This window comes from Cherax quadricarinatus, chromosome 73, assembly GCF_038502225.1.
Source record: "Cherax quadricarinatus isolate ZL_2023a chromosome 73, ASM3850222v1, whole genome shotgun sequence".
In the NCBI taxonomy this organism is placed as follows: domain Eukaryota; kingdom Metazoa; phylum Arthropoda; class Malacostraca; order Decapoda; family Parastacidae; genus Cherax; species Cherax quadricarinatus.
The window spans coordinates 3,779,475-3,793,340 of NC_091364.1; the positions used below are offsets into that span (position 1 = coordinate 3,779,475).

Consider the following 13,866-nt stretch of genomic DNA (forward strand, 5'->3'; position numbering starts at 1 on the left):
CAGTACCACTGGGTACTTCATCAAACCCAATGTGGGGACTGCTGAGCCGGCCTTAGAGCAGTAAGTTCCTGAGTGCCTCACGGTGCACATCTAAGCAGTAGGTACCTGACCACCTAAGGGTACAGTCTACTGGCTTTAGTAACAGTATGTACCTGAGCGCCTCAGGATACGCACCTAAGCAGTAGGTACCTGCACACCTAAGGGTACACGTCTACTGGCTTCAACATTAAGTACCTGAACTCCTCAGGGTACACGTCTATGCAGTAGGTACCTGACCACCGAATCGTACCTATCTACTGGCGTTAGAAGAACCGCTCACCGCAGCTCACTGAGTCTGTTGGCCTCAGTTATTTGACGGCCGCATTCAGTGAGCTTGCAGTATGGTGTTTGGCTAGCGGTGTGTCAACCGCCTTTGGAGAGGATTTACTGGACTACCGGTGATGTCTGTGGACTCACCGTCTACGTTGATCAACTGTGGGCCGGAATCATCAGATGCTGTTTGGTGGGACATTACATGAAGAAAAGGTTGGAGTGTTACACTGAACTGGGCCAGGACCGTAGTGTGACACTTAGGAACGTATGATGGAGTGGAACACTGAGATATGCACAGGACCGTAGTGGAACACTGAGATGAAAAGGGTGTCGTGGGACACTGAAGATGGCCTGGTTGTAGTGTACACTGAATAGTGTCGTGTGACTGGTCTCGTGTCGTGAGAAGCAGTTGATTGTAATATATTTTAAATGTTACTTAATTTATTATTTTAGCATAGAGATATATATATATATAGTGACACAGTAGTGTCAAGAGTTGTACCCTGTGTAGGGTTATGAATTATGTATTATTTTAGTAAAATGCTGATTATAATTTATTATAGTAACATGTACATATTATTATTATATCATAGTTCAAATACCTCTAGACCAAAGATAGTTGATTTTTATATATTAAAGATTAATTTATATTAATGTGTGTATTTATGTATCCCGAACTCTTTATTACAAAAGGAGTAAATCTTAACATCTCTCTCCTTCATTTAAAAATTACTTTTTTGTAATATATGAGTGGCCTGTCCGGGATGATAATGATTATCTAGAATGATTTCTGGATGGTCATATCCGGGATGACGGTTCGGGATACATATTACATTGATCTTTGTGTTTCGGTCCTTTTGTGGTGGGGGTGTTGCGGCCCCCTGCCAAACTAGCGGTTAAATAGTTAACCTGCCGGCCGGCAGTACCACTGGGTACTTCATCAAACCCAATGTGGGGACTGCTGAGCCGGCCTTAGAGCAGTAAGTTCCTGAGTGCCTCACGGTGCACATCTAAGCAGTAGGTACCTGACCATCTAAGGGTACAGTCTACTGGCTTTAGTAACAGTATGTACCTGAGCGCCTCAGGATACGCACCTAAGCAGTAGGTACCTGCACACCTAAGGGTACACGTCTACTGGCTTCAACATTAAGTACCTGAACTCCTCAGGGTACACGTCTATGCAGTAGGTACCTGACCACCGAATCGTACCTATCTACTGGCGTTAGAAGAACCGCTCACCGCAGCTCACTGAGTCTGTTGGCCTCAGTTATTTGACGGCCGCATTCAGTGAGCTTGCAGTATGGTGTTTGGCTAGCGGTGTGTCAACCGCCTTTGGAGAGGATTTACTGGACTACCGGTGATGTCTGTGGACTCACCGTCTACGTTGATCAACTGTGGGCCGGAATCATCAGATGCTGTTTGGTGGGACATTACATGAAGAAAAGGTTGGAGTGTTACACTGAACTGGGCCAGGACCGTAGTGTGACACTTAGGAACGTATGATGGAGTGGAACACTGAGATATGCACAGGACCGTAGTGGAACACTGAGATGAAAAGGGTGTCGTGGGACACTGAAGATGGCCTGGTTGTAGTGTACACTGAATAGTGTCGTGTGACTGGTCTCGTGTCGTGAGAAGCAGTTGATTGTAATATATTTTAAATGTTACTTAATTTATTATTTTAGCATAGAGATATATATATATATAGTGACACAGTAGTGTCAAGAGTTGTACCCTGTGTAGGGTTATGAATTATGTATTATTTTAGTAAAATGCTGATTATAATTTATTATAGTAACATGTACATATTATTATTATATCATAGTTCAAATACCTCTAGACCAAAGATAGTTGATTTTTATATATTAAAGATTAATTTATATTAATGTGTGTATTTATGTATCCCGAACTCTTTATTACAAAAGGAGTAAATCTTACCATATCATCTTCTTTTAAAAATTACTTTTTTTGTAATACTACCCAAGCTATACGAGCCATTCATGATTGTGCTTTCTTAGTAAGTAAGACACATAGGAAACATTCAGGCATCTTTATTCTGAAACATTTTGCCTACACAATAGTCTTCTTCAATTGAGTACAGAAAGTAGACAGGAGCAGTAGTGATGGACTAATTACATCTTCACATCTCTACTGCTCCTGCCTACTTTCTGTATGCAACTGAAGATGCCTAAATGCTGTCTATGTGTCTTACTTACCAACTTGTCGGTATTGTATGCCATTTTGATATTCGTAGCACTTTCTTACAAGTATATTTACAATTATAATTATTTAATGCTATAATTATTTAACGCATCTCAAAGTAATGGCTTGGTAGATGGTACAGGGCAGTGTCACAATTATTTACAACTCTTTTTAATAAACAAATGCTAGTATATCCTTCCTAACTCTGATGTGAGTTTCGTCTTTTTAAGATATTTTCTGCTGCTTGTCCATAGAGGTGGTACTAAGCTAGTTAGGAATTAGTAAGGCCTAGCCTACCATGTAATTGTCTTATATCACTCATTTTAATTTCCTCTTGTCCCCTGTATTTTACTTGCATCTATCCCTTGCCCCCCCCTCTCCCTCTCTTTTTGCCCTTTCTCCCTTTTGCTCTCTTACTCACCCCTCTCACCACTAATAACCCTCAAAGGCTCCCTTTTCAAGGGCTATTCACAAAAATATTCCATCCTTCGTATACTGTAATAATAAATCATGGGAAATTGCTAAATTCATAGGGGTCATACAGTGTTGGGGGTAATAAGCATCAATCAGGCTTGATCCAATACAGGGAAAGGATACTCCAATTCCTTGGATCAAGAGTCTTTCAGCATCAAGGCACTTCCAGTTAATGGTTTGTATACCAGTAGTAGAAGCAGCAATGAATATTAAGGGATTATTGAACGAGAAAACTTAGGGAATCGTGTCTTAAAAAAAAGGGGAAGGGAGTTTATACTGTACAATACAACGTCATAAGTTCAAGATTCTTAGATGTACAGGCGATTGATATAGATGGAGAGGGAGAGGAAAAAAATTGTGTGCGTGCACTTCTAACGCCAGCTATAAATAGTAAGAGCATGACAGAAACTGTCCAATCTACCGAGAGAGCATCTTCAATACCAAATTACTGCATGTAAATAAGTTCTTGGAGTTACTTACTGAGGCAAGGGCACCTCGCATAACAAAGGCAGAAAAAGAACAGTGAATGTGGCACTGGTGACTACAAAGAAAAAACTGCTCAATTAAAAATTTCTCTTACACAATCATCAAATATATAGAGAAAATTTTAGTTTTTCTGATGATATAGCCACCAGCAACTACTGGATTTACATTAGAAACATGCACGAGTAGTGAATGATACTGCAAACATTATTTCTGTCTCCAAATATTTTTTGTTATTATTGAAAGTATTGCAATAAGATGGAGCTCATAACACACATCTCAAAAATAGCTCAGGTTTTCAGTGGTCTCTTTTAAGTTATTTTTTTATTTTTTATTAATACACTGATCGTTTTCCATGGAGGCAGGGTGACCCGAAAAAGAAGAAACACTTTCATCATCGCTCACTCCATCACTGTCTTGCCAGAGGCATGCTGGCACTACAGTTCAAGAACTACAACATATCTCCACCCCTCCATCAGTGCAGGCATTGTGTATACCAAATTTGTTTTTACTAGTTACCAGTACCACAAATACTTCCATTTTCTTTATTCTTCTCTCACTCTGAGAAGTTTCTGACAACTAAGTGATCCACAACTTATTTACCAATGCACTAAGTCTTCAACTTACGAACACATTGGGGACCTCCTGAACTGTGTATAATAATATATTATTATACACTGTGTATAATAATATATTATTATACACAGTGGTATAATATACACAATACAGAAAATTCTCAACGTGTTTGCAAGTGAAGGATTTTACTGTGCCTAATTTGGTTCTGATGACAAACTCTCAGTAATCTGAAAATCTTTGGCCCCTCTTACCCATTAATAGATGGTTTTACAAGCCTCCATGTGTCATGAGACCTTGTGATTACTTTTCTATATATATTTATATAAAAGGCTCTGAAAGCCCTACCATTTGTTGCTATGTACAAAATGATTTTGTCCTTTGAGAAAGATTAAGGGCATTTCAATGAACAGGTAAAAACTGTGTTGTACATCTCAAATATTAGTCACAGCTCTTTTATGGATGCTCTATATGCATGTAGGTATACATTTCAGCAATAATTAACTCTTGGAGTGTGTAAACAGTCGGATGTTTCAAAACCAAAACCAGTGCTTGCTCCACTAAATCCCAGACTCCATTCATTTTGCTGAAGTCTTGTTCTCTATGATTCACTTACAACAGTGAAAATTTATAATTGATAAAAATATCAAAGAAGAGCTAAAGTCTTTCTACTACAACCAAGACTAAAACGTCTCTCCACTTGGAGTAGATCTGCAGTCTGAGTAAGAACCAGGAGCCATCAGACCTATATGTGATGATTTGCTGGAAGCTGCACCCTTAGCTGACTGAATAACTCAAAATCCGGACAAAAAATATACAGAGATTTCTTCTCTACAGGTGACTCATTTCAACCTTATTATAGGTACCAGAATATCAGCCATGACTTGGCAATGTGAATCAAAATATTTAAATTTTAGTGGTAAGCAAGAAATAGTCCAAAAAAATTAAATTATCAGCATGTTCAATTAAAAGTATGATAATCTAAATATTTTAGCTAAAAATTGAAATATCTAAAAAAAATGTCTCCAGATACTCTGAAACGTCGAAATATTTGAATCTCTTGTGACTCGAGCAACTAGACTGCTGCTACAAGTACTGCTGCCGTGGACGGTCTTTTACCCGGACTTGAGAGTTGGTTGGGGTGGAGCCCCTCATGTGAGCTGGCATGTCACGTGGGCCAGCTGGCTTCTTTGGTATTGGAGTGGGAAATTCTAGAAATAAAAATTACAATTAGAAATGAACGCTCATTGTTAAATTTATTTACATATACAGTGGACCCTCGCCTAACGAACACATCGCATAACGTTAAATTCGCCTAACGATACATTTTAACGCTAACATTTTGGCTCGGCTAACGCTAAAAAACTCGCCTAACGATATTCATTCTCGGGTACCAATTAATATCGTTAGGTGAGGGTCCACTGTATTTACTTGGAAAAAAGCTTTTGATAAAGTGCCCTATTAAAAACTGATTCTGACAAAGCAAGTATATATTATCAATAGCAAAAATTTGGAAATGATTAAAACAATGGTTGAAAAACAGAAAAAGTCTTAATTGGAATAATAATGATTTCAGTGAAGCCCACAAGGCTCCATTATGGAGCCTACCCTGCTTCTTACATGACACTGACAAAAATGCCATCAAAATTTTTGATCAGTACTAAGATTTATGAAAAGGTGAGTACAATAATGAATGACTCAAAAGTCTAATATTTTCTGTGAGTATAATACAGTATAATAAATGCAATACAAACACTTGATTCACACATCCCCTTAGCTTTCTAAATCTGCTTTGTTCTTCTGCAATAATATTTGGTCCAGGAAATCTTATTAACACTATTGCAAACAAACCACAGAATTTGAACCCCATGGCAAGAGAGTACTTGCCATGGATCAAACCCCACCCATTCCATGGTTTGATATTTGGTCCTTTCTAACCACAATTATCATATCATATCATCACACTGGCCGATTCCCACCAAGGCAGGGTGGCCCGAAAAAGAAAAACTTTCACCATCATTCACTCCATCACTGTCTTGCCAGAAGGGTGATTTACACTACAGTTTTTAAACTGCAACATTAACACCCCTCCTTCAGAGTGCAGGCACTGTACTTCCCATCTCCAGGACTCAAGTCCGGCCTGCCGGTTTCCCTGAATCCCTTCATAAATGTTACTTTGCTCACACTCCAACAGCACGTCAAGTATTAAAAACCATTTGTCTCCATTCACTCCTATCAAACACGCTCACGCATGCCTGCTGGAAGTCCAAGCCCCTCGCACACAAAACCTCCTTTACCCCCTCTCTCCAACCCTTCCTAGGCCGACCCCTACCCCGCCTTCCTTCCACTACAGACTGATACACTCTTGAAGTTATTCTGTTTCGCTCCATTCTCTCTACATGTCCGAACCACCTCAACAACCCTTCCTCAGCCCTCTGGACAACAGTTTTGGTAATCCCGCACCTCCTCCTAACTTCCAAACTACGAATTCTCTGCATTATATTCACACCACACATTGCCCTCAGACATGACATCTCCACTGCCTCCAGCCTTCTCCTCGCTGCAACATTCATCACCCACGCTTCACACCCATATAAGAGCGTTGGTAAAACTATACTCTCATACATTCCCATCTTAATCCATCTTAATCACAATCATGAATTTAAATGGCATATTGCCAACACAGAGGAAAAATATTGTAGCCAAGCTTTTACTAACTGATTTAACTTTGTATAAAGCTATATCATGTCTAAAAAACTATTCCATAGTCTTGTCCTTTGATTACATCATATTTGGTTTTTCCAGTCACATTCAATCATATTTCTGCCATATATTTTAAATTTTCTTATGTACAATATTTAACCAACTTATTCACTTGCCAATCTTAAATGTTTTTATATAAAGGAAGAGCAAGTTCTCTCTGCCAGTCCTTGGTTACCTATTCTTTTATATGCAGCGCTGTATGACCCGTAAGAGTTCAGCGTTTTATGATTATAATAATAATAATATTCTTTTATACAACATTGCAACATTTTTTGTCTAAATTTTTAAACTTATCACCTATCAGCTACAGTAAATAATTCTACATATTACCTACTTAGAAATAAAATATTTGCCTAAAAAATTAGTGTTAACTATCTACATCCTATATGTCCTTCTCTAAAACTATTAATAGTCAATATAATTAATCCAAATAATCCATACAAAAACTTTCTCAATTACTCATACACTTACCTTTGAACCTAATGCCTAATTTAAATATACATACATTATATATAAATATATATATATATATATATATATATATATATATATATATATATATATATATATATATATATATATATATATATATATATATATATATATATATATATATATAATTTTTTTCAACAAGTTGGTCGTCTCCCACCGAGGCAGGGTGACCCAAAAAAGAAAGAAAATCCCCAAAAAGAAAATACTTTCATCATCATTCAACACTTTCACCACACTCACACATTATCACTGCTTTTGCAGAGGTGCTCAGAATACAACAGTTTAGAAGCATATACGTTAAAATGGTATAAAATACCGACAGGTTGTTAGGTAAGACACATATGCACATCAAAATGGTATACAATACCGACAGGTTGTTAGGTAAGACACATATGCAACAGTTAGACAACTTTATTCCGAAACGTTTCGCCTACACAGTAGGCTTCTTCAGTCGAATACAGAAAGTAGGCAGGAACAGTAGAGATGTGAAGACGATGTAATCAGTCCATCACCCTTAAAGTCGTAGAATTTGAGGTTGTCAGTCCCTCGGCCTGGAGAAGTTCAGTTCCATAGTCAGGAACTATCTGATAGTTCCTGACTATGGAACTGAACTTCTCCAGGCCGAGGGACTGACAACCTCAAATTCTACGACTTTAAGGGTGATGGACTGATTACATCGTCTTCACATCTCTACTGTTCCTGCCTACTTTCTGTATTCGACTGAAGAAGCCTACTGTGTAGGCGAAACGTTTCGGAATAAAGTTGTCTAACTGTTGCATATGTGTCTTACCTAACAACCTGTCGGTATTGTATACCATTTTGATGTGCATATGTGTCTTACCTAACAAGCATATACGTATAAAGATACACAACATATCCCTCCAAACTGCCAATATCCCAAACCCCTCCTTTAAAGTGCAGGCATTGTACTTCCCATTTCCAGGACTCAAGTCCGACTATAAGAAAATAACCGGTTTCCCTGAATCCCTTCACTAAATATTACCCTGCTCACACTCCAACAGATCGTCAGGTCCCAAGTATCATTCGTCTCCATTCACTCCTATCTAACACGCTCATGCACGCTTGCTGGAAGTCCAAGCCCCTCGCCCACAAAACCTCCTTCACCCCCTCTTTCCAACCCTATATATATATATATATATATATATATATCTTTCTTTCTTTCAACACACCGGCCGTATCCCACCAAGGCGGGGTGGCCCAAAAGGAAAAACAAAAGTTTCTCCTTTCACATTTAGTAATATATACAGGAGAAGGGGTTACTAGCCCCTTGCTCCTGGCATTTTAGTCGCCTCTTACAACACACATAGCTTACGGAGGAAGAATTCTGTTCCACTTCCCCATGGAGATAAGAGGAAATAAACAAGAACAAGAGCTAGTAAGAAAATAGAAGAAAACCCAGAGGGGTGTGTATACATATGCTTGTACATGTATGTGTAGTGTGACCTAAGTGTAAGCAGAAGTAGCAAGACATACCTGAAACCTTGCATGTTTATGAGACAGAAAAAACACCAGCAATCCTACCATCGTGTAAAACAATTACAGGCTTCCGTTTTACACTCACTTGGCAGGACGGTAGTACCTCCCTGGGCGGTTGCTGTCTACCAACCCACTACCTAATATATATATATATATATATATATATATATATATATATATATATATATTTTTTTTTATTATCACACCGGCCGATTCCCACCAAGGCAGGGTGGCCCGAAAAAGAAAAACTTTCACCATCATTCACTCCATCACTGTCTTGCCAGAAGGGTGCTTTACACTACAGTTTTTAAACTGCAACATTAACACCCCTCCTTCAGAGTGCAGGCACTGTACTTCCCATCTCCAGGACTCAAGTCCGGCCTGCCGGTTTCCCTGAATCCCTTCATAAATGTTACTTTGCTCACACTCCAACAGCACGTCAAGTATTAAAAACCATTTGTCTCCATTCACTCCTATCAAACACGCTCACGCATGCCTGCTGGAAGTCCAAGCCCCTCGCACACAAAACCTCCTTTACCCCCTCCCTCCAACCCTTCCTAGGCCGACCCCTACCCCGCCTTCCTTCCACTACAGACTGATACACTCTTGAAGTCATTCTGTTTCGCTCCATTCTCTCTACATGTCCGAACCACCTCAACAACCCTTCCTCAGCCCTCTGGACAACAGTTTTGGTAATCCCGCACCTCCTCCTAACTTCCAAACTACGAATTCTCTGCATTATATTCACACCACACATTGCCCTCAGACATGACATCTCCACTGCCTCCAGCCTTCTCCTCGCTGCAACATTCATCACCCACGCTTCACACCCATATAAGAGCGTTGGTAAAACTATACTCTCATACATTCCCCTCTTTGCCTCCAAGGACAAAGTTCTTTGTCTCCACAGACTCCTAAGTGCACCACTCACTCTTTTTCCCTCATCAATTCTATGATTCACCTCATCTTTCATAGACCCATCCGCTGACACGTCCACTCCCAAATATCTGAATACGTTCACCTCCTCCATACTCTCTCCCTCCAATCTGATATTCAATCTTTCATCACCTAATCTTTTTGTTATCCTCATAACCTTACTCTTTCCTGTATTCACCTTTAATTTTCTTCTTTTGCACACCCTACCAAATTCATCCACCAATCTCTGCAACTTCTCTTCAGAATCTCCCAAGAGCACAGTGTCATCGGCAAAGAGCAGCTGTGACAACTCCCACTTTGTGTGTGATTCTTTATCTTTTAACTCCACGCCTCTTGCCAAGACCCTCGCATTTACTTCTCTTACAACCCCATCTATAAATATATTAAACAACCACGGTGACATCACACATCCTTGTCTAAGGCCTACTTTTACTGGGAAAAAATTTCCCTCTTTCCTACATACTCTAACTTGAGCCTCACTATCCTCGTAAAAACTCTTCACTGCTTTCAGTAACCTACCTCCTACACCATACACTTGCAACATCTGCCACATTGCCCCCCTATCCACCCTGTCATACGCCTTTTCCAAATCCATAAATGCCACAAAGACCTCTTTAGCCTTATCTAAATACTGTTCACTTATATGTTTCACTGTAAACACCTGGTCCACACACCCCCTACCTTTCCTAAAGCCTCCTTGTTCATCTGCTATCCTATTCTCCGTCTTACTCTTAATTCTTTCAATTATAACTCTACCATACACTTTACCAGGTACACTCAACAGACTTATCCCCCTATAATTTTTGCACTCTCTTTTATCCCCTTTGCCTTTATACAAAGGAACTATGCATGCTCTCTGCCAATCCCTAGGTACCTTACCCTCTTCCATACATTTATTAAATAATTGCACCAACCACTCCAAAACTATATCCCCACCTGCTTTTAACATTTCTATCTTTATCCCATCAATCCCGGCTGCCTTACCCCCTTTCATTTTACCTACTGCCTCACGAACTTCCCCCACACTCACAACTGGCTCTTCCTCACTCCTACAAGATGTTATTCCTCCTTGCCCTATACACGAAATCACAGCTTCCCTATCTTCATCAACATTTAACAATTCCTCAAAATATTCCTTCCATCTTCCCAATACCTCTACCTCTCCATTTAATAACTCTCCTCTCCTATTTTTAACTGACAAATCCATTTGTTCTCTAGGCTTTCTTAACTTGTTAATCTCACTCCAAAACTTTTTCTTATTTTCAACAAAATTTGTTGATAACATCTCACCCACTCTCTCATTTGCTCTCTTTTTACATTGCTTCACCACTCTCTTAACTTCTCTCTTTTTCTCCATATACTCTTCCCTCCTTGCATCACTTCTACTTTGTAAAAACTTCTCATATGCTAACTTTTTCTCCCTTACTACTCTCTTTACATCATCATTCCACCAATCGCTCCTCTTCCCTCCTGCACCCACTTTCCTGTAACCACAAACTTCTGCTGAACACTCTAACACTACATTTTTAAACCTACCCCATACCTCTTCGACCCCATTGCCTATGCTCTCATTAGCCCATCTATCCTCCAATAGCTGTTTATATCTTACCCTAACTGCCTCCTCTTTTAGTTTATAAACCTTCACCTCTCTCTTCCCTGATGCTTCTATTCTCCTTGTATCCCATCTACCTTTTACTCTCAGTGTAGCTACAACTAGAAAGTGATCTGATATATCTGTGGCCCCTCTATAAACATGTACATCCTGAAGTCTACTCAACAGTCTTTTATCTACCAATACATAATCCAACAAACTACTGTCATTTCGCCCTACATCATATCGTGTATACTTATTTATCCTCTTTTTCTTAAAATATGTATTACCTATAACTAAACCCCTTTCTATACAAAGTTCAATCAAAGGGCTCCCATTATCATTTACACCTGGCACCCCAAACTTACCTACCACACCCTCTCTAAAAGTTTCTCCTACTTTAGCATTCAAGTCCCCTACCACAATTACTCTCTCACTTGGTTCAAAGGCTCCTATACATTCACTTAACATCTCCCAAAATCTCTCTCTCTCCTCTGCATTCCTCTCTTCTCCAGGTGCATACACGCTTATTATGACCCACTTCTCGCATCCAACCTTTACTTTAATCCACATAATTCTTGAATTTACACATTCATATTCTCTTTTCTCCTTCCATAACTGATCATTTAACATTACTGCTACCCCTTCCTTTGCTCTAACTCTCTCAGATACTCCAGATTTAATCCCATTTATTTCCCCCCACTGAAACTCTCCTACCCCCTTCAGCTTTGTTTCGCTTAGGGCCAGGACATCCAACTTCTTTTCATTCATAACATCAGCAATCATCTGTTTCTTGTCATCCGCACTACATCCACGCACATTTAAGCAACCCAGTTTTATAAAGTTTTTCTTCTTCTCTTTTTTAGTAATTGTATACAGGAGAAGGGGTTACTAGCCCATTGCTCCCGGCATTTTAGTCGCCTCATACGACACGCATGGCTTACGGAGGAAAGATTCTTTTCCACTTCCCCATGGACAATAGAAGAAATAAAAAAGAACAAGAGCTATTTAGAAAAAGGAGAAAAACCTAGATGTATGTATATATATATATGCATGTGCGTGTCTGTGAAGTGTGACCAAAGTGTAAGTAGGAGTAGCAAGATATCCCTGTTATCTTAGCGTGTTTATGAGACAGAAAAAGAAACCAGCAATCCTACCATCATGCAAAACAGTTACAGGTTTTTGTTTCACAGTCATCTGGCAGGACGGTAGTACTTCCCTGGGTGGTTGCTGTCTACCAACCTACTACCTTTATATATATATATATATATATATATATATATATATATATATATATATATATATATATATATATATATATAATATGTATGTATGTATGTTTGATAGTGGAAAGAGTAACTTACTGTAGTCTTGTGCCACCAAGGAGAAAGCAGTGATGGTTGGCCCTGAACTAGCACTCTTCTGGATGCCTCGCGTGCTAGTGCAAGGTGAGCTTGTTGAGACATCACTAGGTGTTTCATTGTGAGGAACCCCAGCACTCTCGCTGCTATCAACATCCACTTTATCCCCTCGTTGACTCAAATAAGACTTGAAATTGGCTGCTACTGATTTTGGGTTAAGTTTTAATTTTCCAAATGCCTTTACTAAGGGTTTAGGAGATGTTGGCACAGACATCCCAGCTTCTTTATTTTGTTCCCTCAATCCCTTTGTCTCTTTCTGGATGTCCTTTTCCTCCTTTTGCTCTCTAGATGAAAGTGGGGAAAATGCAGATTTGGGGGATGAAGGCATTGGCGAGATTAACTGCTTATTGTTTGTGCGCCATTTTTTGAATATATTATTAGCTGAGAACTTGTGAAAAATCCCCTCATCATCAGAACTTTCGGAAGTGCTGTCATTTGCAGTTGAGTCCTCCACCTTACTCTGAGTTAATGCAGAAGCATCATTATTTACTGATGTAGGTTCGTCTGGGTTAATTAATGATACAAATCTTTGATTTGGCACAGCTTCCAGCTCTGGCAATCTGTGTTGGGGATCTCGAGGATGAGAGAGTGACTGGTGCTGAGGGTAATGTGCGGGAGACAATGACGAGGGCATCTGATACACGCAGGATGGTGACGACGCAGTGACTGACTGGGAGTGTGACGGATGTTGTGAATATTGCAACATGTGAGATGACTGGGGTGCTACAGGTTTGGGTGGGGGTGGTTGTATATATAGAGGGTGGTGGGATGGAGGTAGGTGGTTCAGATTAGGGATGTTTGAGTGAGGCGGCGGTGGCGGTGGGTCAGAGTACTGGTAAGCTGCGGCAGTCTTGGCAGGTACAGCAGGTGGAGGCTCCTCATTATTCAATGGCCAGCTCTGTTCAGAAAGAAGTATTTAGTAGTAACTGGATATCAGGATTAACATAAAACAGGTTTAGGTATATAAAACACAAAATACATAACTACGTATACAATTTGTAAAATAATAAAAGTATTTCATGGGGTTAATTTCATTTAGTACCATTAAATAAAAAATTTCTGTACACAAATGAATAACATTTGCAAACAAATTCAGAATACAAATATTGTATTTCTAAACAA

General features: G+C 39.4%; 1 protein-coding gene across 4 annotated transcripts in view; it reads right to left on the reverse strand.

Moving 5' to 3' along the window:
* Positions 1-13,866, reverse strand: part of LOC128701179 (uncharacterized) — a 185,745-nt gene that overhangs the window by 167 nt on the left and 171,712 nt on the right. The window contains exons 12-13 of one of the 4 annotated variants that reach the window (XR_011394034.1): positions 12,688-13,642; positions 2,293-5,255 (exon numbers count right to left, since the gene is read on the reverse strand). Coding sequence is in view for 1 of the 4 variants with exons in the window: in XM_070100552.1 (XP_069956653.1) it covers positions 5,131-5,255; positions 12,688-13,642 (1,080 nt within the window). In the remaining 3 variants the exon portion in view is untranslated. Of the gene's footprint in view, positions 1-6; positions 5,256-12,687; positions 13,643-13,866 lie in introns of those variants that run through there. The other 3 variants (XM_070100552.1, XR_011394035.1, XR_011394036.1) reach the window with 3 other exon arrangements.